Source organism: Bubalus kerabau, chromosome 17 (assembly GCF_029407905.1).
Source record: "Bubalus kerabau isolate K-KA32 ecotype Philippines breed swamp buffalo chromosome 17, PCC_UOA_SB_1v2, whole genome shotgun sequence".
Taxonomy (NCBI): Eukaryota; Metazoa; Chordata; class Mammalia; order Artiodactyla; family Bovidae; genus Bubalus; species Bubalus kerabau.
Genome location: NC_073640.1, coordinates 37,547,428 through 37,569,207, shown reverse-complemented (window position 1 = coordinate 37,569,207; position 21,780 = coordinate 37,547,428). Strand labels below are relative to the sequence as shown.

Genomic DNA, 21,780 nt, shown 5'->3' with positions numbered 1-21,780 from the left:
TTGGGGGCAGGAGAAAAAGGGGACGACAGAGGATGAGATGGCTGGATGGCATCACTGACTCGATGGACATGAGTTTGAGTGAACTCCAGGAGTTGGTGATGGACAGGGAGGCCTGGCGTGCTGCGATTCATGGGGTCACAAAGAGTCAGACACGACTGAGCGACTGAACTGAACTGAACTGAACTGAATCTGTCCTCTCACATGGCCCCTGAGGCCCTGCAGGGGATGCCCAAAGCCACCTTTCACCCTCTTCATTGTGCTTTGCTTTCTCACTTATCTCTGGGTCTTTGTGCATGTTGTTCCCTCTTGCTGAAACACTTTTCCACCATTCCTTATCATCTCTTTGCCTTGCTAGCTGCTCTTCCTATTTCACACTTCAGCTGAAATTCTGACCCACAGACTCAGTGAAATCCTTCCTGGAAATTCCCTTACCACCATGAACAATACACAGCACATTTAACTGGTTTTAATGCTTGCTCCCCACATCTGTGCTGGCAGGGATGATATCAAACACTCAAGTTTCTTTTTAAAAACTCATTTAAAATCTAGCATTTATTAAAATTATATGAACACATAAAAATTACATGAACATATCATTGAGAGAATCAAATAGTTCTACAAGGCCTATAACCCCCATTACATTTCCTGCTTCCCAGAATTGACATTTTAAAACTTTTAACCAATCGTATTCAACATTATATGGGAAGTCCCTTTACCATTATCTTTTTAATTGACATGCATATGTCTGCTACCTCTTGAGTTTTAAGCATGTCTGATGAGTATTTAGGTCTCTTGCCCATCTTCCCCTTCTCCCTATCACACATAGACACATTCTCTCTCTCCTAATATGTCCTTTCTTCCTAATATGACCAGGTACTGTGGTTAGATCAGCACTCATTGTTCACATTGTTATAATTATGCAGTATTATTCACCTGTGATTTACCATACTTCTTTTCTATGTATCATTTTATTTCCCCACAGTTCATCTATGACTATTTCCTCAATTTTCTGTGCATTTATCCCTATATGTGTGTGCGTGCTCAGTTACTCAGTCGTGCCTGACTCTTTACGACCCCATGGACTGTAGCTCATCAAGCTCTCCTGTCCATAGGATTTTCCCAACAAGGATACTGGAGTGGGTTGCCATTTTCTCCTCCAGGGGGTCTTCCCAACCCAGGGATCAAACCCACGTCTCCTGCATTGGCAGGCAGATTCTTTACCATTGAGCCACCTGGGAAGCCCACATTTATCACTAATTTGTCTGAAAACTTTACTGAAACTATGAATCTTTTTTTTCTGTATATTCAGACACATTCTTACTGCGTTAGCCAAAAAGTTCTTTGGGTAAGATGGTGAAAAACCTGAATGAACTTTTTGGCGAATCGAATAATTTCATCTTGAAGATGTCTTCTGAAGCCTCTAGCTTCTGTAATCTGGTCTGGTCAACCCTCAGCCCTGCTGCACAGGGGCCTATGTCCCCTTCACCATAAGGACTCTTATCACCTCTCTCGAGGCTGCATCCACCCTTTCCTGGATCCCATGTCCTCTGCTTCTTTGGTTTAAATCCTTGTACTCATGGTGTTCTCCTCCAGCAGCCTCCTGAGAAGAGACAGAAGGAGTCTTTCATGTCCAAAAGAGTCTTTCATAAGTCATCATACCCAGTTGATACTCCAGTTGGAATCATACTTCTAAGTGGGCATCATTTTTCCTCAGGATATGGAATGATTTACTCCATTCCCTTGAACCTCCCTAAGTTGCTTTTGAAAAGTCTGATGCCTTTCTTTCTTTCTTTCTTGATGCCTTTCTGATTCCTGATCCTTTATAATGAAACCTGCTCAGTTCTCTGGAATCTTGAGGCTCTTCTCTTTGCCTCAGTGATCTGATATATCTGATGCTGGTTCATGTTGATTCATTGTGCTGGGCACTGATGGGTCCTTTAAACTCATACCTCCAAAACTCATATCCTTTGGTTCTATAAACATGTTCCTGAATTATTATTTTTTGTTTTCTTCCCTCCATATTCTCTGTTCTAACTTTATGAGAGTCTTATTATTCTATTAATCTCTTGGACTATTCCTCTAATTTTCTTTTCTCTCATTTTCTACCTCTTTGTCTTTTGATTCTTTTTCCTGTGAGATTTTCTTTAACTCATAATGAATTAAAATTTGTTTTGCTTTCATATTATTTAATATCCAAGGACACAAACACATATAATTTTTAATATGGTACCCCCTACCCTTAACTGTGCTTAGTGTTCCCTAGCTAAGGGACTCTCTGTCTTACCTTCTCTAGAGAAAAAAGTTCTACTTGTGGGGGATGAGCAAGGGAGGGGATCCAGGAATCCATTTGCTTCTTAAAAGACTTTCAGTTGGGTTTTTCTTTAGTTTGTTTTTTAGATTTCTGCTTTCACCCCCACTTCTCGATGTGCTTGGTGATGTCATGATTCCAAAGCCTTTTTTCCTGTGATATGACCTAGGATGCATTTCAGCCTTCCCCTGTACCAGCTTAAGGTTTAGCTTTCTTGGATCTGCTGAGTCATTTACCACTTGCCCCTTTGCTCTTCTGCTTCCAACATTTTGTTGCCATTGTTTCCTCTCTCATTCTTTGTCCCTGTGGTTTTATGCCTTTAAAACATAAATCCGTGTAACTGTCATTTCACTGGGATTTGGGAAGAAAGCAGAGGCCAGAGCCTGCATCCAGTCATTCAACTTATCTTTCACTGGCAATCTCCAGGTCTTAACATATCCTTTAGCATAGAAGTGCCCAGTAAATATTTGTTGGTTGGATAGAGTGTTAGAGTCCTTGTCTTTCCAATCATTGGTAACCAAAAGGTGAGAGCCGTTTAAATTGAGATCACCTTAGTTATTGCATTTACTGCTTCTCACTTCACAACCTTATCTGAAATACATACTAGGCAATGGACGTGAATTTGGGTAGGCTCCAGGGGTTGGTGATGGACAGGGAGGCCTGGCGTGCTGCGGTTCATGGGGTCGCAAAGAGTCGGACACGACTGAGCAACTGAACTGAACTGAACAACGTGTAGTGAAAAAGAATTGGACGTGAGCTGGCTCTGTCCACCAACCGTGTGGCCTGGGACTACCAGTCTGAAACCTTAGTCGAGTCTTCTGTAAAATGGGAATAACACTTTCAAGTGTCTTCCTCAGTGCCCAGAGCATGATAAGCTCTAGCTATTTGAGGTGTGGAAGGGTTCAATACCAAAGCGACAATTCTTAGAAAGTCAGTGTTTTACTTAAGCTTAAAATTAGCCTTCACACTTGAATTGCAAATTGGCCCCTAATGAGTGCCCTTCAGTGTAAAAAATCCGTGTTTTACTTGCCTTGATGATTAGACAGAGATGGCAAAAACTTTGCATCTAAGAGAGGAAACTAATGTTCGTCACCAAGGGTCTCCTATGGGCAAGCGGCCTCTCCTCGGTCAGGCAGGTGGACCCAGAACGTACACTGGGAGTTATTCACAAATCTTAACTGTGTGTCTGTCTTGCAGACCCGGTACTAAATGACCCCACTAACTCACTCACCCTGATTTCTCCTCACTTGTGTCCCTGACCTCAGAACCTGTTTGTTGCCCGGTGTGGGAGCCCAGACACTTAGCCCCTTCTTGTCAGTCAAACAGTCCAAGTCAGGTCCACCCCGGACTTCTTACTGTTCTCAGCACTGAGGTCGCACATCTTGGCCTTCACCAGAAAGTCCTCCGGCCTGCTTCCTCCAGGGGAGAAACTGAGGCAGCGCCCTGAGAAAGCAACACCGTGCCCCCCTAGGTCCAGCTCAACCCTCCGTCAGCCCCCACTCTCTCGGGTCCCCACAATCCCCCGTCTCCTGGACCCCTGCCCTCCCACGCCGTGATGGCCTGACGCGCAGCCGCCGCCGGGGCCCCAGCACGGGCAGGTGAGGGCGGGGCCGGAGTTGCCGGCGCCCCGCCCCCAGCCCCGCCTGGCTAGAGGCCTCGCCTCTCCGAGGCCCCGCGGCGCGGGCCGCCGCCTCCCCCAGCGGGAGCCGCCGTGCAGAGCGCCGCCGAGCGGCCAGCGGGCGGGCGCTCGCTCCGCCCCCTCCCGGCCCGCCGCGCCGGCTCCCGCCTCCTTCTCTCTCCACTCGCTCCCGCCTCCCTCCCTTTCCGCTGCTGAGGCGGCGGGAGCCGAGCCCGAGCGGACCGAACCGTGGCCGCAGCGGGGCGGCGGGTGCAGAGGCGGCGGCGGCGCTGGTGCGGGAAGTCAGTCTGTCGTCGTCTCCGTCGGCAGCGGCGGCGGCGGCAATGCGGCGGCCCTGCTGAGCCCTCCAGCTCCGGGCGCCGGGAGCCAGCCGCGCGAGGCGGCTCGGGCCGGGCGGCAGCATGCGGAGCGGCGAGGAGCTGGACGGCTTCGAGGGCGAGGCCTCGAGCACCTCCATGATCTCGGGCGCCAGCAGCCCGTACCAGCCCACCACCGAGCCGGTGAGCCAGCGCCGCGGGCTGGCCGGCCTGCGCTGCGACCCCGACTACCTGCGCGGCGCGCTCGGCTGCCTCAAGGTCGCCCAAGTGGTAGGTGCCGGGCGGGGCCCCAGGTGCGGGCGGGCGGCCTAGCCGCGCGCTTTCCCTCGCTGCTCCCGCTTCAGGGGGCGCAGGCCCGGCCGGCCTCCACCGCGCCCCGGGCTTCCCATCGCCCAGCTCCTTGCGCCCCCTCTTCTAGCCGGATCCCTGGGCCTCCCTCCCGCCTCCCCTGGGGACCCCGCCTTCCCCAGCCCTGCTGCCTCAGGTGTGCGCCTTCTACCTGAACACCTGCCCTCGGGCCTACCTGTCCACGCCAGTCTTCGCTATCGCGAGCCTCTTTCACTGTTGGACTTGGTGGTGCGCGGAACCCGGCGGGGGTCACGCCTTCCCCTGGGTGCTGCTGGTCATAGCAACAACTTGTGTTAGGTTTTCGGGGGCCGCGCGTCCTCCACTCCTCCGGACCGTGCTCGTTTGTCTCTGCTTCCGCTACTGGGGAAGGTTTCTTCCCCCGGTGCCCAGCAGAGTGCTGAGCATATGGTAGACGCTCAAATAAATGTTGGTTGAATGGAGGCATGTAGTCTAGATGCATTGAGGGAGCCCAACTCTGCCCGCAGAGTCTCCAGTTTATATTGCAGAGGTTTTGATTCCTTCTAATTAGCCCAGAAGATAGAACCGGCATCTCTGAATCCTCCGCCCCAGCACGGTGGCTGGCATTGCCCAATTGGTACCCAGAGTTAAATCACTGCGGGAGGGCAGCCAGTTTTGGAGGTAATAGAAACAGAGAACTTTCTGTTGGGCTTGTCTATGGTAGAGCTCGTACCTCAGAATACTTATTTTTAGCTTCCAGGGCGTTCAGGACAGTGTCCCCTCTGCCCCTCTTTTGTGGGTTTCTAACGAGCCTGTTTGGTTAGTTGCTTAGCTCTGTTGTGGATAGAGCATGCTCTTGTTGGGACAAAACTGTGTCCCAGTATTCCCTGACACAGGTAGGCCTTCCTCTGAGGCCGCTTATAGAACTTCATTGACTTCTCAGCCAGAGAAGCCATTTGCACGGACCTGCACGGTATATGCATTTTGTGTCTTCCAAGCATTGGTCTCCTTGTGCTTACTTGAGTACCTCGGTAAAGGTTCTTTGGGAATCTTTTTTATTTAACGTGAATATCCTTTCAATAAAGGTCTCAGTGTTTGTAAATTGCAGAATCATAGCCTGTTTTATCTTTCTTTTGGGTGAAAGGCTTGTTCTGCTGATTGTGGGATGGTAGTTTTTGAAGGGCTCTCAGGAAAGACAAACAGAGCAGGTTATTCCTCTCTAGAATTTTAAACTGACCTTATCTGTTAAACTGGAATGTTCTCAGAGATATATTGGTTCTGGACTTAGGCATTGCTGTTAGTAAAGAGAATGGAGAAGGTGGGGGAGGTGCCATTTAAAAGAGGCAGCTAGCTGATGTTTGAGTACAGCACAGATAATCACAAGTGAATAAAAGAGCTGAGAGAAAGGGGACTTGGACCCAGGTGGAATTTAGGGATCTTGTTAAGTACCTTGCTTTGTTCACTCTGGACTTTTGAAAGTAAATAGACCTGCCACTTAAGGGATCTGGTAAAAGAATGAAATCCAGTAGTTTGTATAACATGTTAGCTATTACCTCATTGCTGGAATTTTGTCACCTAAGGCCATAAATGGAAGCCAGTGATAAATCGTATTTATCATTGCCTTTTTGTAAGGTGCTATTTTTGGTAGAACTTTACTTTTCATTTGGAAGAACTTTGGTGTCCAGCTCCTAAAATCTCCCCTAACTCTTGCCTCTAGAATTTAAACAGTGAGAGGTTGTGTTATATGTGGATGAGTGAAGGACAGGGATCTGCTTGAAGGGTATGCAACATGAAATAGTCTCCCATGCATTTAGCTTTTCAGCCTTGATTAAAAACAGGGTTTTTAGGGGAAAAACCCTTCCACAAAACTCTAAGAAATTGGACTCTTGACTTAAACTGGAAAAGAAAACAAGAGTCATTATGAAGATTTTTTTTTTTTTTTTGGCTGCCCCATATAGCATGTGGGATCTTAGATCCCTGACCAGGAATCAAACCCATCTCTCCTGCCTTGGAAGCACTGGAAGCTTGGAGTCCTATTCATTGGACCACCAGAGAAGTCCCTGAAGATATTTCTAAGATGTTGCAACATCCCATCAAGAAATATGTTTAATATACGTTCTAATTCTGTGGCTTTTGTGAAAAGTTTGATTTTTAAAAATTTTGTTTTAGTCTTTAGAAACATTTTTTGTGGTCTGTGGCCTTTTGCCACCTGTAGGTCCTTGCTCCAAGTGTGGTTGGCAGTACTTCTAGCACCTAAGAGCTTGTTAGAATTGCAGAATCATAGGCTTCACCTCAGATCTTATGAATCATAATCTGCAGTTTAGCAAGATTCGCCAGGAGTTCTCCTGCACGTTAGAGTTTGAGACTTACTGTTCTGTAATCATTTTTAGTGTTAAAACTTTATACCTGTGTGTGCGTGCTCAGTTGTGTCCGACTCTTCATGACCCCATGGACAGTAGCCCGCCAGGCTCCTCTGTCCGTGGAATTTTCCAGGCAAGAGTACTGGAGCGAGTTGCCATTTCCTTCTCCAGGGGATCTTCCTGACCCAGGGATCAGACGTTTCTTGCATCTCCTACATTGGCAGGCGGGTTCTATATCAGCTGAGCCACCAGGGAAACTCTGTATCATTTTAGCGTTAAACTATACACAGGTATTGGCAATCAGTTCTCTGTCAGAAACGTAGTCAGCATCAAGGCTGGGGTTCTTCTGTAAAATGAGCCCATACCTCCCTCAGAGGATTAAGAGGATGAGGTAATAGGTAGAAATTAGCACCTAGCTTATTAGGTGCTTAGTTAGTGTGTAATAAAATGTTAGCTGTCACTGTTGCTAATTAATTAAATTAAAGAGACTTGATGAAAATGCCACCCCAAAATTATAATTAAATTTAAAAAAAAATAAACTTTCATCAGCTCTCTGGTCCCTCTTTTTAAAAAAGTTTTATTTGTTTTTGGTTGCACTGGGTCTTCGTTGCTATGCAAGGTCTTTCTCTGGTTGCCAGAGAGGGGGCTACTCTTCATTTGTTGGGGAACATGGGCTCTAGAGCACATGGGCTTAGTTGCTCCGTAGCACGTGAAACTTCCCAGACCAGAGATCCAGCCTGTGTTCCCCAAATTGGCAGGCAGATTCATATCCACTGCGCCGCCGGGGAAGTCCTAAAATTACATATTTGAACTAAAGATAGCTTACTTCCTAGTGATTTAAAAGTTAAATTGATCTTTTAAGTGGAACCTTATTTGATCATAAAACTAATCTGAAATAGCATGGAAATTAATCAGTGCATTTTCATAGTTTATATCTTTTCAAAATGAAACTCATACCTGTTTCTTCATTGGGGAGAATATCTCAAACAGTGTGAATGTACTTTTTGTAGGAAAACAGTTGGTTTAAGCTATAGATTTAAATACCTTCTTCTTCCTTTTGAATGTGGATTCTGTGAGTGCTTATTGGTTTTTAGCTGTTTTTAGCTCCCAGACATCATTTAATGAAATAGTTAATATTTATTTATTGTTTATTGTTGTATTTTGATTTTGTTTTTTTCTCGAGCACACTTGGTTGAAAGCAGAATTGTGCTCTTGTGATGGGGAGGAGCACACTATCAATTATACCTTGATGTTAGGACAGTGTCAGAAAAGCACAGGCCCTCGGTGGGACAATTTCTGAGTAATAACAACAGCGGACATCGGTAATGAGTGCTTACTCTCGTCACTTTTATGGATGAGAAAATTAGAGGCACAGAGGTTGTGACTCCTTTAAGGTCTCGTGGTTGGTGGAACTGGGATTTGAACCTAGGCAGCATATGCTCTTTAGGCTTCCCAGGTGGTGCTAGTAGTAAAGAACCTGCCTGCCAATGCAGGAGATATAAGAGATGCGGGTTCAGTCCCTGGGTCAGGAAGATCCCCTGGAGGAGGGCATGGCAACCCAGTCCAGTATTCTTGCCTGGAGAATCCCGTGGACCGAGGAGTCTGGCAGGTTATAGTCCATAGTGTTGCACAGAGTCAAACACAACTGAAGTGACTTAGCACGCACGCACGTGTACCCTTTACTGCCTCCTGAACACATCACTTGGAGTTGTTCCACTGAACAGGACAGACCTTGAGTCTGTCCTGTGGTCTTTGGTCCACCCTTTTGGGTGACTTTTGGGTGACCTTTTGGCTGACTTTTACATGCTGAAATGATACACTCTATGAGGGTTTTGATTCTCTGTGGCCATCGTGCTGTCCCTAGGCGAGCAGTTCCTGTGTAGCGTCCTGTTCCTCAGCCATTAGTCTTGCTCAGTTTCTGCAGTGAGGGGACGGGCCTTATCAAAAGAGCCAAGACCAGAATCAGCATTTAAGTTCCTAAAACACCCCTCAGTGAGCTCTTTTGCATCAGATTCCTTTCTTTCTTTCTTCTTTCCTTTCCTTCTTTCTCTCTTTTCTCTCTCTTCCTTCCTTCCTTGCATCACTTGTATTAATGTTTATGGGCTGTGCTGCCGAGCTTGAGGGATATTACTTCCCCAACCAGGGTTGGAACCCGTGCCATCTGCAGTGGAAGTGCGGAGTCTTAACCACTGGACCATCTGGAAAGTCCCTGAATCCCTTTCTGAAGTCCCTCCCATGCCTGGTTGACCTTCTGACCTTGCATTGCATTTGTCTAGGACTATTTTTTAAAACAAAGTTGGGTAGTAGGTGATGCTTAAATTCAGACTTTAGCCCTGCTGATCGCCTTGAAATCTCTTAATCCCATTGTGTTTTGGCTTCTCCCATAGTAAAATGTGAGTGGTAATGACTGAACGTTTGGGGAATTATAAGAACTAAAGAGGTTAATGTTTGGCAGGTGCTTTCTTAGGTAACTCAGTGACCACTGTGAATATTTGCATTTCAGGGTTGGGTAATAATGTATCTTTTATTTGATGGCAACTGTGTCAGTTTTTCATCCCAGGCTGGGGAGCACAGTTCCTGCTTCCTTGACTATACTGAAGCAGGGTGGGGGTGTGCAGAGAATGACAGGTGAAATAGTTTCACTGCATGAGATTCTCACATGTACCTTAAGGTGAGACTAGTTAGAATAGTTTTATTTTCCCTTGGGAATTTTGTTATCTTTGAAAGTTGTGTTCCTGCTCAAAAACTTGGAGTCAAAGAAATTCTAGCAGAAAATCGAAGATTAAAACCATTCATAAGTTTTTATGATGCTTAAAATAGTAAAATTATCATTCAAGGCCTCAGAAAAATGTCTAGTACACATCTATTTTATAAAACCAGACAAAGACAGTTCAAGAAAAGAACACTGCAGACCAGTCATCCTCATGAACACAGGCACAAAAATCCTCAACAAAATGCGAGGAGATCGAATCCAGCAATGTTATGTAGAAAGAATAGTACATCACAATCATTGTGGTTTGTCCCAGGAACAAAAGGCTGGTTCAGTTTTCCAAAATCAGGAGATAGAATCCACCATGCTAACAGTTTAAAGGGCAAAAAACACTTGATTATGTTAGTGCATGCAGAAAAAAAACCTTTTGACAAAATTCAGCATTCATTCATGATAAAAGTTGCCAAGCAAACCTGGAAAAGGGCATCTGCCAGAAATCTACAGCTAACATACTTGGTGGTGAGAGAATACTTTCCCCTTAAGATGGGGAGCAAGGCAATGAAGTCTGTTCTCACCACTGCTATTCCACATCCTACTGGAATAGCCAGTGCAGGAAAAGTAAATAGAAGGCATTCAGATTGGAAAGAAAGAACAACTGTCCTATTTGCAGATGGCATGATTGTCTATGTAGACAATCCCATGGGAATTTATAAAAAGAAAAGCTCCAAGGACTAATGTGTGAGTTAGCAAGGTCAACACACAAAAATCAATCATATTTTTATATCCTAGCAATAAATCACTGGAAGCTGAAATTGGGTGGGTGGGGGCGGCGGGGAGCAGCTCATGTCAGTTACGATAGCTCTGAAACGAATGAAATAGGTCTAAATCTAATAAAACATGTACAGGATCTGAAAACTATGAAACACTGAAGGAGGAAATCAAAGAGTACCGATATAAGTGGGCAGACATGTTCATGAATTGGAAGACTCAATATAGTTATTAAAATATCTTTTCTCCACAAATTGATCTGTAGGTTTAACATAATCCCAGAATCCCAGCAAAGTGTGTTTTTTTTTTTTTTTAAGAGACAAGATGATTCTAAAATTGATATGGAAAGTCAAGTTAACCAGACCGAGGAGTGGTGGAGGATTGGTTTCCAGGGCAGAGGAAACAGCAACGTGAAGAGAGAGTGCGGAGGTCAGGGGTGTGTGAAGGGGAAGGGGGACGAGGAGGGGTTCTGAGAGTGCGGACTTATGTCTCTCATCACCGCGAGACTTTGGGCCGTTGCTTGTTCACTTCAGGCCACAAGCAGGTCTCCTTGTTTGTAAATCGAAGCTGATCAGAGCACTACTGGCACGGCACCCGTGAGCCTTCTGTACAAAGTCCTTAGCAGAGTGTGTCTCACACACAAGTCACGTGAACCTGTGGCCCTGCCACATACCTCTGAAATGTCCCAATTGGGAAACTGGGTGACCAAGGGTCAGGGTGGAAGGGAGACTTATTTTTCACTGTATGACTCCTCATCCTTTTGTATATCACATGCAAATATCTTCTATTCAAATATTCCCAGGGCGTCAGCTGTCACTAGCTCTACCTCAGGATAGATTAGCCTTAAAGCACTTATACCAACCATAATCTTTAGTTAACCTCTTATTACTTTCCTTACTTTGTAATTTGGAGGCCTTTGGGGAGAATGATTTCAATAATACAGACATCTTGAAGAATCTTGAAGTTTAAGAAGTTTTTCAGTCTATCTTCCTGTAAAAAAAAAAGCCTTCTGCATAATAGCAGGTGCTTAATAAATTTGTTGATGCTAATGGGAAAACTTCTTCCGTTTGAAAGGAATTTACCCTATAGCATGGTGACTATAGTTAATAATACTGTATTGCAATTGTATTGCAATTGAAAGTTGCTAAGAGAATAGATCTGATCGGCTTTCATCACAGGAAGAAAATTTTTTAACTATGTATAATGATGCATGTTAAATAAGACCTACTGTGCTGATCATGTGGTGGTAATGTCTACATCATTATTGATACACATATTTGTATATAGAGATAGTGAATCATTTTGTTGCACACCCTATTATAATGTTATATGCCAGGTAAATCTCAATTAAAAAAAAACAACATTGTAACTTAGAAGGAAATTAGGGAAAAAAATCTTAGGCAATGAAAAGAATTTTGGAATTTTTCCCTTCCAAAGACTGCATTAGATCCCCTGATCATGGTTTCCCCTGATCATGATTTCTAATTTTTGCTAAAAGGAAGGATCCTTCAGTAAATGTCCTGCATTCTTCTTTTGAATTGTTAGTATTTTGTTGTTGTTGTTGTTAAATTTCAAGGAGTACTTCTACTAGATCAAAGGGCAATATCATTACATTTCTGAACATTTTTTAAAAAAATTATCAACTTTGTCCTACAACATACCTAAAGGTCTCAGTTTATTCCAGGTTACCAAGGTGCATACCCGCAAGAACCTCCAGTGGGAAATGGTGAGCTTGGAAAGACCTTCAGGACTCCTCCTGGGTCCCAGGACCAAATTAATTCTCAGTTGACAGCTCTGGAAGACCTTTGTTCTTTCTTTCGTTAAAAAACAATTTCCTTTCACTTTTATTGACATATGTGTGTGAGTGCTCTGTCACTCAGTCGTGTCCTGACTCTTTGTGACCCTATGGACTGTAGTCTGCCAGTCTCCTCTGTCCATATGATTTTTCAGGCAAGAAAATCCCGGAGTGGGTTTGTTTACTGAGATATACTTAACATAAACACTGTAAGTTTAAGGTATACAGCATAATGATTTAATTTACATACATCATGAAATGATTACCACAGTTAACTTTAATGAACAGCCATCTCACATAGATAAAAATTAAAGAAACAGAGGACTTGCCTGGTGGTCCAGTAGTTAAGACTCGGTGCTTCCACTGCAGTGAGTGTAGGTTCAATTCCTGATCCGGTAACTAAGACCCCACATGCCATGTGGCACAGCCAAAAAAAAAAAGAAATAGAAAAAAACTTTTTTGCCTTGTGACCAGAAGATTTCTTGATAACTTGAATAAATTCTTGATAACTTGAATAAACTCTTGATAACTTGAATACATTCTCTTGATAACTTTCATATATAACAATAGCAATGTTAATTTATATTTACCATATTGTACATAACATTCCTAGCACTTATTTATCTTGTAACCAGAAGTTTGTACCTTTTGATTGCCTTCATTCCTCCCCTTCGTCCACCTCTGGTAGCCACAACTCTGATCTCTTTTTCTATGAGTTTAATTTAAGTGTAATTGACCTACAGCACCGTGGTGGAGCTTCCCAGGTGGCACTACTTGGTAAAGAACCTGCCTGCCAGTGCAGGAGACGTAAGAGACGAGGGTTTAATCCCTGGGTCAGGAAGACCCTCTGGAGGAGGGCATGGCAACCCACTCTAGTATTCTTGTCTGAAGAATCCCATGAACAGAGGAGTCTGGGGGGCTACTGTCCATGGGATCGCAAAGAGCTGGACATGACTGAAGTGACTTAGCACGTACACACTGTTAGTTCCTGTTATCTACAAGATAGAGTTTGATATTTCTATACATTTCAAAATTATCACTATGATGACTTTGTTTCTTAATTAGAAAGTTCTAAGAGCCTTTCCCTTGGAGAAGACCTTGGCCCCTGACTCCAGGACTCTTGCCTGGAAAATCCCATGGATGGAGGAGCCTGGTAGGCTGCAGTCCATGGGGTCGCTAAGAGTCGGACACGACTGAGCGACTTCACTTTCACTTTTCACTTTCATGCACTGGAGAAGGAAATGGCAACCCACTCCAGTGTTCTTGCCTGGAGAATCCCAGGGATGGGGGAGCCTGATGGGCTGCTGTCTATGGGGTCGCACAGAGTTGGACACGACTGAAGCGACTTAGCAGCAGTAGCAGCAGTAAGAGCCTTTCCCAGGTCATGGCACCTCAGAAGGTGCTTAGAGGGGTCAAGGGGTCAGGTGTACATGCCCTGTCAGATCCATGAGGCTTCTCCTGGTAGAATGAATGGGTGCTTTCCTGCATGCTGGGGAGAGGCATATTCCAGCCTCTGGAATTAGTGCTGCATTTACCTGAGCTCCAGCACAGGTAATGGGGTCTGTGATTCACCCCATTAAGGGCTGAGGTCTGTGTGGCGGCCAGAGCTATTTATTTTCCATTATGGTCCATTTAGCTTCCTGAGCTGTTGAAATGACTGAAAATACCAGCATTCTGGCCTTCAACCCACAGCTATCACTCGCTGACTCTTTATCCTTACTCCTAGAAGTAGCTCCAAATCCTTTTGTAGAACAATGTCATGTGTCTTTAGAACATAAAGTTGTTTATAAGAGAATAGAGCAACAGTCAAAGGCCTGATCACAAATCCTACATTTTCCCAGACAGTCCTGATTTCCTGTGCTGTCTCAGACTCTATGTAAGTACATCCTAAATTAAAAAAAAATTATTTTACTTTAAATTATGAAATAGTCCAATCATTGAAATCAGAGCAGCAGGGGCTCATGTATTGACAGTGTGTTCTGAGGTTTTTCTTTGGAATGTAAGAATATTCCTGGGGGACAGGCTGTATGTGCAGAAGAGATAAAAGCGGGTGAGACAAGCTGGGATTTGGATTCGTTAGCGGAGTGAGCCTTCAGTGAGTCTAGAATGAGGAGAATAGACCGGGAAAGGCAAAGAATGAGAGAACAAGACACCTCTGGCTGAGGGCATGGCCTCAGCATCTCATGTGGTGGCCAGGAGCCAATTTAAACTTTCAGAGGCTCAGTTTAAAGTGGTCCAGAGCTGGGAGCAGGCCTGTAGCTGACTGAAGAGGGGACAGATGAGTAGTACAGAAGTCAGAAAGTGACACCTCTTTTGGGAGAAGAGCTTGCCTTTTTAGCATTTGGAAACCATCTTATTGTGAAACAGTTTAACTTCTTTTTTTTTTAAATGCTATTTTTAAAGCTATAATGGAGGTAAGAAAATATCCTTTACTATTGAAAATATTTTTAGCATAGTCATGTTTAGTTGCTAACTCATGTCCAACTCTTTTGCAACCCCAAGGACGGTAGCCCACCAGGCTCCTCTGTCCATGGGATTTCCCAGGCAAGAATACTGAAGTGGGTTGCCATTTCCTTCTCCATGAATTGCTCTTTCTTAAGAGCACCTCGAGGCTGGGAGAAAGATGTAAACAGATAATTGCAGTATACCGCAGGGATGATATATGTACAGATTGCTGTGGGCACGTTAGACTAGGAACATTACAGCGTGGAGGTTACAAGCGATCACGCTAAAGTGGGATAGCCAAGATTCAACTTCAGGCTTTGCCAATCACACACTGGGTAACCTTTGAAACTGTTCACCTCAGAACTAGAACTTGAACCCATGCACGGGGACTGGAATCTGGCCAAACCCCAGTCTTCCAGTTGAGATCACACACCTGGTTTCAGAACTTAATGAAGCTCATCACAGAAAGAATTTAGTGAGAGAGAAAGTGATAGGTAAGAAGTGGATTATTTAGAGAGAGAACACTTCACAGATAGAGTGTAGTCTATCTCAAAATGTAAGAACGGCCCAGTTTAACTTCTTGAGGGGGAGGATTTTTGTGTGAAAAATTCTCACTTAAAAGGAGGCCCAGCCCTCATCTCAGCTCCTCCCATGCGTGGCCTTGTGTGCTCACATTAGATGGTCGAGTCTGTCACTCGTTTTCAGAGTGGGGTGTCCCCTGGGAGCCCTAAGGTTATTAACATAGAAATGGGAGATTGAGAGTCAGACTGAGGGACTGTGTACCAATTGTATTTCAGAAAATCTCACATAGAGCCCAGCATCAATTTCTTTTTTTTTTCTTTCTTCTTATTTTAAATTGGAGGATAATTCTTTTAAATTGGAGGATAATTCTGCTATTCAACAGTGTGAATCAGCCATAAGTATGTATGTATGTATGTATATGTGTATATATATATATGTATATGTATATATGTATATATATATATCTCTCTCTCTTGTCCCTCACGAGCCTCCCTCCCACTCCCCGCCAGTTTCTTTTTTGACTAGGGTTTTAAGGTGCTGATTATTTCACTTGACCAGAAACTTTGATTAACTCTTTGATTAACATATTCCTGTCTCAGAGTCTTTGCATTTGAAGTTCAGTCTTCCATAGACCCCCACCGCCCCCTGCCCCCGACCCCTCTCCACCATCCATCCCTTCCCCAAAATGCCCACTTGGCTCTGTTCTTCAGAACTGCTGTTCTTCTGTTCTGTCCAGGAGACCTTCCCTGATCACCCTGTCAAAAGTAGGACATTCCCCCAGTCCCGCTCTTTATCCCTTTCACCCTGCTTTACTTTGCTTTGCAGCATTTACTACCCAACTAGAATTTCAACTCCACCAGAGCTGAAGCTTTGTGTTTTGAGTTCCCTGCTATATCCCCAGTGTCTAAAACAGTACCTGCCCATAGGGAGGCCCTGAATAAACAGGTGAATATACATATTTGTTTCATAGAAGAAAGAAAAAAAGTCGCAGTTTATGTAGTATTTAACATAGTTCCTAAAAGGTCCAATTGTTTGAAAACATGGAATCTATCAGAGAACAATAACATCTATTTCTAAGCAGATAAACTGGACTCTGTTGTAAACGGAAAATATTGGGGAGAAAGTATAGAAACAAAATGCCTTTGTAATTCTTTTTTCTTTTTTAAACTGTGAGTTTTAAAAGTGTGTAGAGTGCTACTAGGAAACAGAAGCTTTTGCTTAGGAGACAGATTTTTGTAAAAGAAGAGGAAACCATAAGAGGCTTTGCCAAACTTTCTGCTTAGGAAAGTATAAAATGAAAACCAGGGGTTCTGTAATTATTATTAAAGTTGTCTGCTTTCTGATTGACTTGCTGGGCGAGAGGGTCACTCAGGATCTGCCAAGTCAGTGTTTTGAAAATCCTTAGAGCAGACACTTAACACGTGCAAAGAAGAAGTCGCAACTGAGGGTCCTTGTGCTTGTTTTTATGGCATTCTCTGATGAAAACAGAAGAATAGCAGTTCTGTGAGGCCTGAGAAAGGGAGGCCTGGATCTTCACTGAAGACCGCAGAGGCCCGTAGGAAATGCTGGCATCCAGAACGAGGTCTCTGAACATTTCAAACGATTGGTTCAGTTTGGGAATTCAGTGGGTTAATAAACACTTAAAATGTTGGGTTTAATCAAACGTGGATCATTTTGGATGCTTTCTTTCTTGCCACTACGATTTGATGACTGGTGCAGGGGAAGCCTTCATTTTTGTGGTTTCCCGTTTATTCCAGCACAGCGATGAAAAACAGTTTAAGGCTAAAAGTTTTTTGTGCCAGTGGAAAAAAAACAAACCTCAGGAACAATGGCTCTTCCAGCAGTAGTTGCTTCTTTATAGCTGGTCTACTTTCAACCATTTTTGGTCCAAGCCCTACACATTGTGTATAATTTCATATTAAGAGTTGGCTAAATAACTTTAGAGTTAGATCAAGGTCAGTAACTAGATTTTGGTAAAAATTCTAACATATTCTTTCCATTTGAAAAAAAAAAAAAATCTGTGCTTTATATATGTGTTGAACACCTAGGCTGGGCCAGGTACTAATGTACATCCATCAGTAGGACACAAAGCCCTGCCTCTGAGGGGCTTGGAGGGTTTGATGTGAGGCAGAAAAGGTGCACCATCCGTCCTGACCACTGGAGCCAAGTGCTCTAGTAGTGGCCCAGGACAGTGGGCTTGCTAGGAAGCCCTTGTGGGAAATGGACATATTTGGACGTTGAATGGCTAGAGCCTGGAACCAGGTATGGTGTGTCCTGTGGAGAAGTAGTATACCAGCTCCTGGGAGTCACGTGTGAGCCCAGGAAAGAGGTGAGAAGGAGGTAGAGGTATGGTTCACCAGGCAAAGGTATGGATGGGCAGGGATGGGGAAGGGGAGGAGGGGGCACCGAAATGGGGCCCAACTTGTTAGGCTAATGAATTTGAATCTTCTGAAAGAGATGAGCAGCAGAGCGGCGGCTGTTGAGCACCTGCAGTGTGGCTAGGATGAATGTGAGGTGCTGTTGTAGTTCAGTCTCCCAGTGGTGTCTGACTCTTTGCGACCCCATGGACTGCAGCAGGCAGCCTCTCTGTCCCTCATAGTTTCCCAAAGTTTGCCCAAGCTCATGTCCATTGAATTGGTGATGCCATCCAGCTAACTCATCCTCTGATGCCCTCTTCTCCTTCTGCCCTCAGTCTTTCCCAGCATCAGGGACTTTTCCAATGAGTTGGCTGTTCTCATCACATGACCGAAGTACTGGAGTTTCAGCTTCAGCATCAGGCCTTCCAACAAGTATTCCGGGTTGATTTCCCTCAAGATTTGACTGGTTTGATCTCCTTGCTGTTCGAGGGACTCTCAGGAGTCTTCTCCAGCACTGCAGTTTGAAGGCATCAGTTCTTTTGCGCTTGGCCTTCTGTAATTACAGTTCAACTCTCACAACCATATGTGACCCCTGGGGGAAACATAGCCTTGACTATATGGATCTTTGTCAGCAGAGTAATGTCTTTGCTTTTCAACATACTGTCTAGGTTTGTCATAGGTTTCCTGCCAAGAAGCAATAGTCTGATTTCATGGCTGCAGTCACTGTCTGCAGTGATTTTGGAATCCAAGAAGAGGAATTCTGTCACTGCTTCCGCGTTTTCCCCTTCTATTTGCCATGCAGTAATGGGGCCAGATGCCATGATCTTAGTTTTTTTAATGTTTCGTTTTAAGCCAATTCTTTCACTCTACTCCTTCACCCTTATCATGAAGCTCTTTAGTTCCTCTTCAATTTCTGCCATTAGAGTGGTATCATCCACATATCTGAGATTGTTGATGTTTCTCCTGCCTATCTTGATTCCAGCTTGTAACTCATCCAGCCTGGCATTTCTCATGATGTGCTCAGTGTATAGGTTGAACAAACAGGGTTACAGCAGACAGTCCTGTCGTATTCCTTTTTCAATCCTGAACCAATCAGTTGTTCCATACAGGGTTCTAACTGTTGCTTCTTGACCTGCATACAGGTTTCTTGGGAGACAGGTAAGATGGTCTGGTATTCCCATCTCTTTAAGAGCTTTCCACAGTTCATTATGATCCACACAGTCAAATATTCATTGAAAGGACTGATGCTGAAGCTCCAATACTTTGGCCACCTGATGCGAAGAACTGGCTCATTGGATAAGACCCTGGTGCTGGGAAAGATTGAAGGCAGGAGGAGAAGGGGATGACAGAGGATGAGATGGTTGCATGGCATCACCGACTCAATGGACATGAGTTTGAGCAAGCTCCGGGAGTTGGTGATGGACAGGGAAGTCTAGCATGCTGCAGTGCATGGGGTTGCAAAGAATCGGACACGACTAAGCAACTGAACTGAACACAGTCAAAGGCTTTGGTGTAATTGATGAAACAGAGGTAGATATTTTTCTGAAATTCCCTTGGTTTCTCTATGATCCAGTAAATGTTGGCAATTTGATCTCTTGTTTCTCTTCCTTTTCTAAACCCAGCTTTGACATCTGGAAGTTCTTGGTTTGCATAATGCTGAAGCCTGGCATGCAAGATTTTAAGCATGACGTTACTAGCATAGGAGATGAGTGCAATTGTCTGGTGGCTAGCACATTCTTTAGTACTACCCTTCTTGGGAATTGGGATGAGGATTGGCCTTTTCCAGTCCCGTGGCCCCTGCTGAGTCTTCCAGATTTGCTGACATATTGAACTTGAGGTGTGCATAAGTGTAAAATACATGCTAGAGTTTAAAGATGTAATAGGAGAAAACCAGAATGTAAAATTATGTGTCGAAATGGTGATACTTTGGCTACATTGAGATAAATTAAATTTACTATTAAAATTTGCTCTACCTGTTTCTTTTTTTTAAAACGTGAAACCATGGATCAAGGAAAGGTCTCCATTTTGGAGTCTTATTTTTAAAATTATTTGTTTATGTTTTTGTTGTGGTGGGTCTTTGTTGCTGTGCGAGGGCTTTCTCTAGCTGTGGATAAGGGGGCTACTCCTTGTTGTGGTGAGCTGGCTTCTCATTGCTGTGGCTTGTCTCGTTGCAGAGCACAGGCTCTAGGCGCAGGACTTAGCAGTTGTAGCTTGTGGGCTGTAGAGCGCAGGCTCAGTGGTTGTGGCACTCAGGCTTGGTTGCTCTGCAGCGTATGAAATCTTCCCAGACAAGGGATCAAACTCATGTCCCCTGCATTGGCAGGTGGATTCCTATCCACTGTACCACTGTGGAAATCCACTCCACCTATTTCTTTTTACTTTTTAAAGTATGACTGTTAGAAAATTTGAAATTACTCATGTGGCTCGTGTGTTTCTATTGGCCCTCGCTGGGTTAGAGAGTTTGAGGAATGGCTTTGAGAAGGATGAGATGATCCAAGACCCGCTAAGAGACTTTGAGCAACTCAGGTGAGGATAAGAGGTGGAAAGGATGTGACAAGTGGTAGAGAAGAGGTGGTAATCATGTTTTATTGTATCCCTTGTTTTTACTTTTCATTGTTTCTCAAACAAAGAGATATTGAAACTAACATTTCTTGCACTTCTACTACGTCCAGACTGCTAGTGTTCTACATGTGTTATCTCATTTAATGCTCATAGCAGTCCTACGAGGCAGATTCTTTACTGCTGAGGAAACAGAGGCTTACTGAGTTCACTCACTCACTCCGAGTCCCCACAGCTAGTGAGTGGGGAGCTCACTAGTCTGCCTTTGGAGACCACAGCTGGACCCCCTACATGTGTGTGAGTCTATAATACAACCATTAGACAGGTTATGAGATTTGTTCCAACATCACTCGTCTGTCCTGTTGTACAGGGACTTAGCCCATTTCTGTTTTCCCTCTTCTGCCAGTATTGCTCCTGGTGGGCCAGGCAGCTTTAAGAGACCTTCTGGCTCTCAGTTCTTGCACAATACATGAATCACGTCTGTCATGGTTGGGAGGGGTGGGTGGTATTACAGAGTGAGGCCCCTTAGTCCTTCTCTTCTAACTCCTTGGATTATCAGTGAAATTTAAGAACTGCTGGTAGAGGAAGGGTAGAGGGATAAAGATTGAAGCTTTATTGTCCTGTTTGCTTGAGCCAGTGGCCTTCAAAGTATGTGGGGTTGGAAGGATTATTGATTTCTGGAAACTTTTTTCCCCCTTCCTAGAGCAGCTAATACACCCTTGGGCACCTTTTTGGACTTAGCTTGTTTATGGGTGCATGCATGCTAAGTTGTTTCAGTCATGTCCAATTCTGCCACCCACTGGACTGTACCTGCCAGGCTCCTCTCTCCATGGGATTCTTCAGGCAAGAAAACTAGAATGGGTTGCCATCCCCTCCTCCAGGGGATCTTCCTGACCCAGGGATTGAACCCACGTCTCTTTATATTTCCTGAATTGGCAGGCCAGTTCTTTACCACTAACGCCACTTGGGAAATCATGTTTATGGGTATTAGAGGATAATTAAAGATAAAATCATGACTCACATACAAATATGAAGGAGTAAATAATGAAGGAGCCAGTAAGATGTCACAGCCTGTTCAAAGGAAAATTCAGAGTAGGCACACATGCACATACCAGGAAATGAATTTCAGTAGATGCAGCTTTGAAGCGGGGAGTCTGTTGTCTCTCTGCCAAACAATCCATGTACCTGTCTTCAAGCAAGAATTATTTGCACTGCTATCACTTATGTACAATTAACAGAGTTGCAAAATATCTCAGAAGACTGTGAAAAGTATAAAAACCATACGATAAAGTAAGTTGCAAAGTTATGTCCTAACAAGGCCTATTCATCCATTGAATATGTCTTTTTGGTCTATTTTCAAAATCATCCACAGTTTATCCTGAGAAGGGAAATAAATGGGAGGGGTCTGGGTGGGCAGGGTTTTTAATCCAGCTGAGTTTAAAGCGTCTGCCTGCAATGCAGGAGACCTGGGTTCGATCCCTGGGTCTGGAAGATCCCCTGGAGAAGGAAATGGCAACCCACTCCAGTATTCTTGCCTGGAGAATCCCATGGATGGAGAAGCCTGGTGGGCTATAGTCCACGGGGTCGCAAAGAGTTGGACACATCCAGTGGAGGGAGGAGCTTGGTGGGCTACATACAGTCCATGGGGTCGCAAAGAGTTAGACACGACTAAGCGACTTCACTTGTATATGTCA

The 21,780-nt window shown here is 44.3% G+C and overlaps 1 protein-coding gene across 5 annotated transcripts in view; it reads left to right on the top strand.

Moving 5' to 3' along the window:
• The first annotated feature begins 4,087 nt into the window (after positions 1 to 4,087).
• The window catches only part of CMTM4 (CKLF like MARVEL transmembrane domain containing 4), a 79,085-nt gene continuing 61,392 nt past the window's right edge, over positions 4,088 to 21,780 (top strand). Inside the window, exon 1 of one of the 5 annotated variants that reach the window (XM_055554200.1) lies at positions 4,088 to 4,534. In XM_055554200.1, coding sequence (XP_055410175.1) covers positions 4,349 to 4,534 — 186 coding nt within the window. In that variant the 5' untranslated portion in view covers positions 4,088 to 4,348. The remainder of the gene's footprint in view (positions 4,535 to 21,780) is intronic. The other 4 variants (XM_055554199.1, XM_055554196.1, XM_055554197.1 and 1 more) reach the window with 4 other exon arrangements.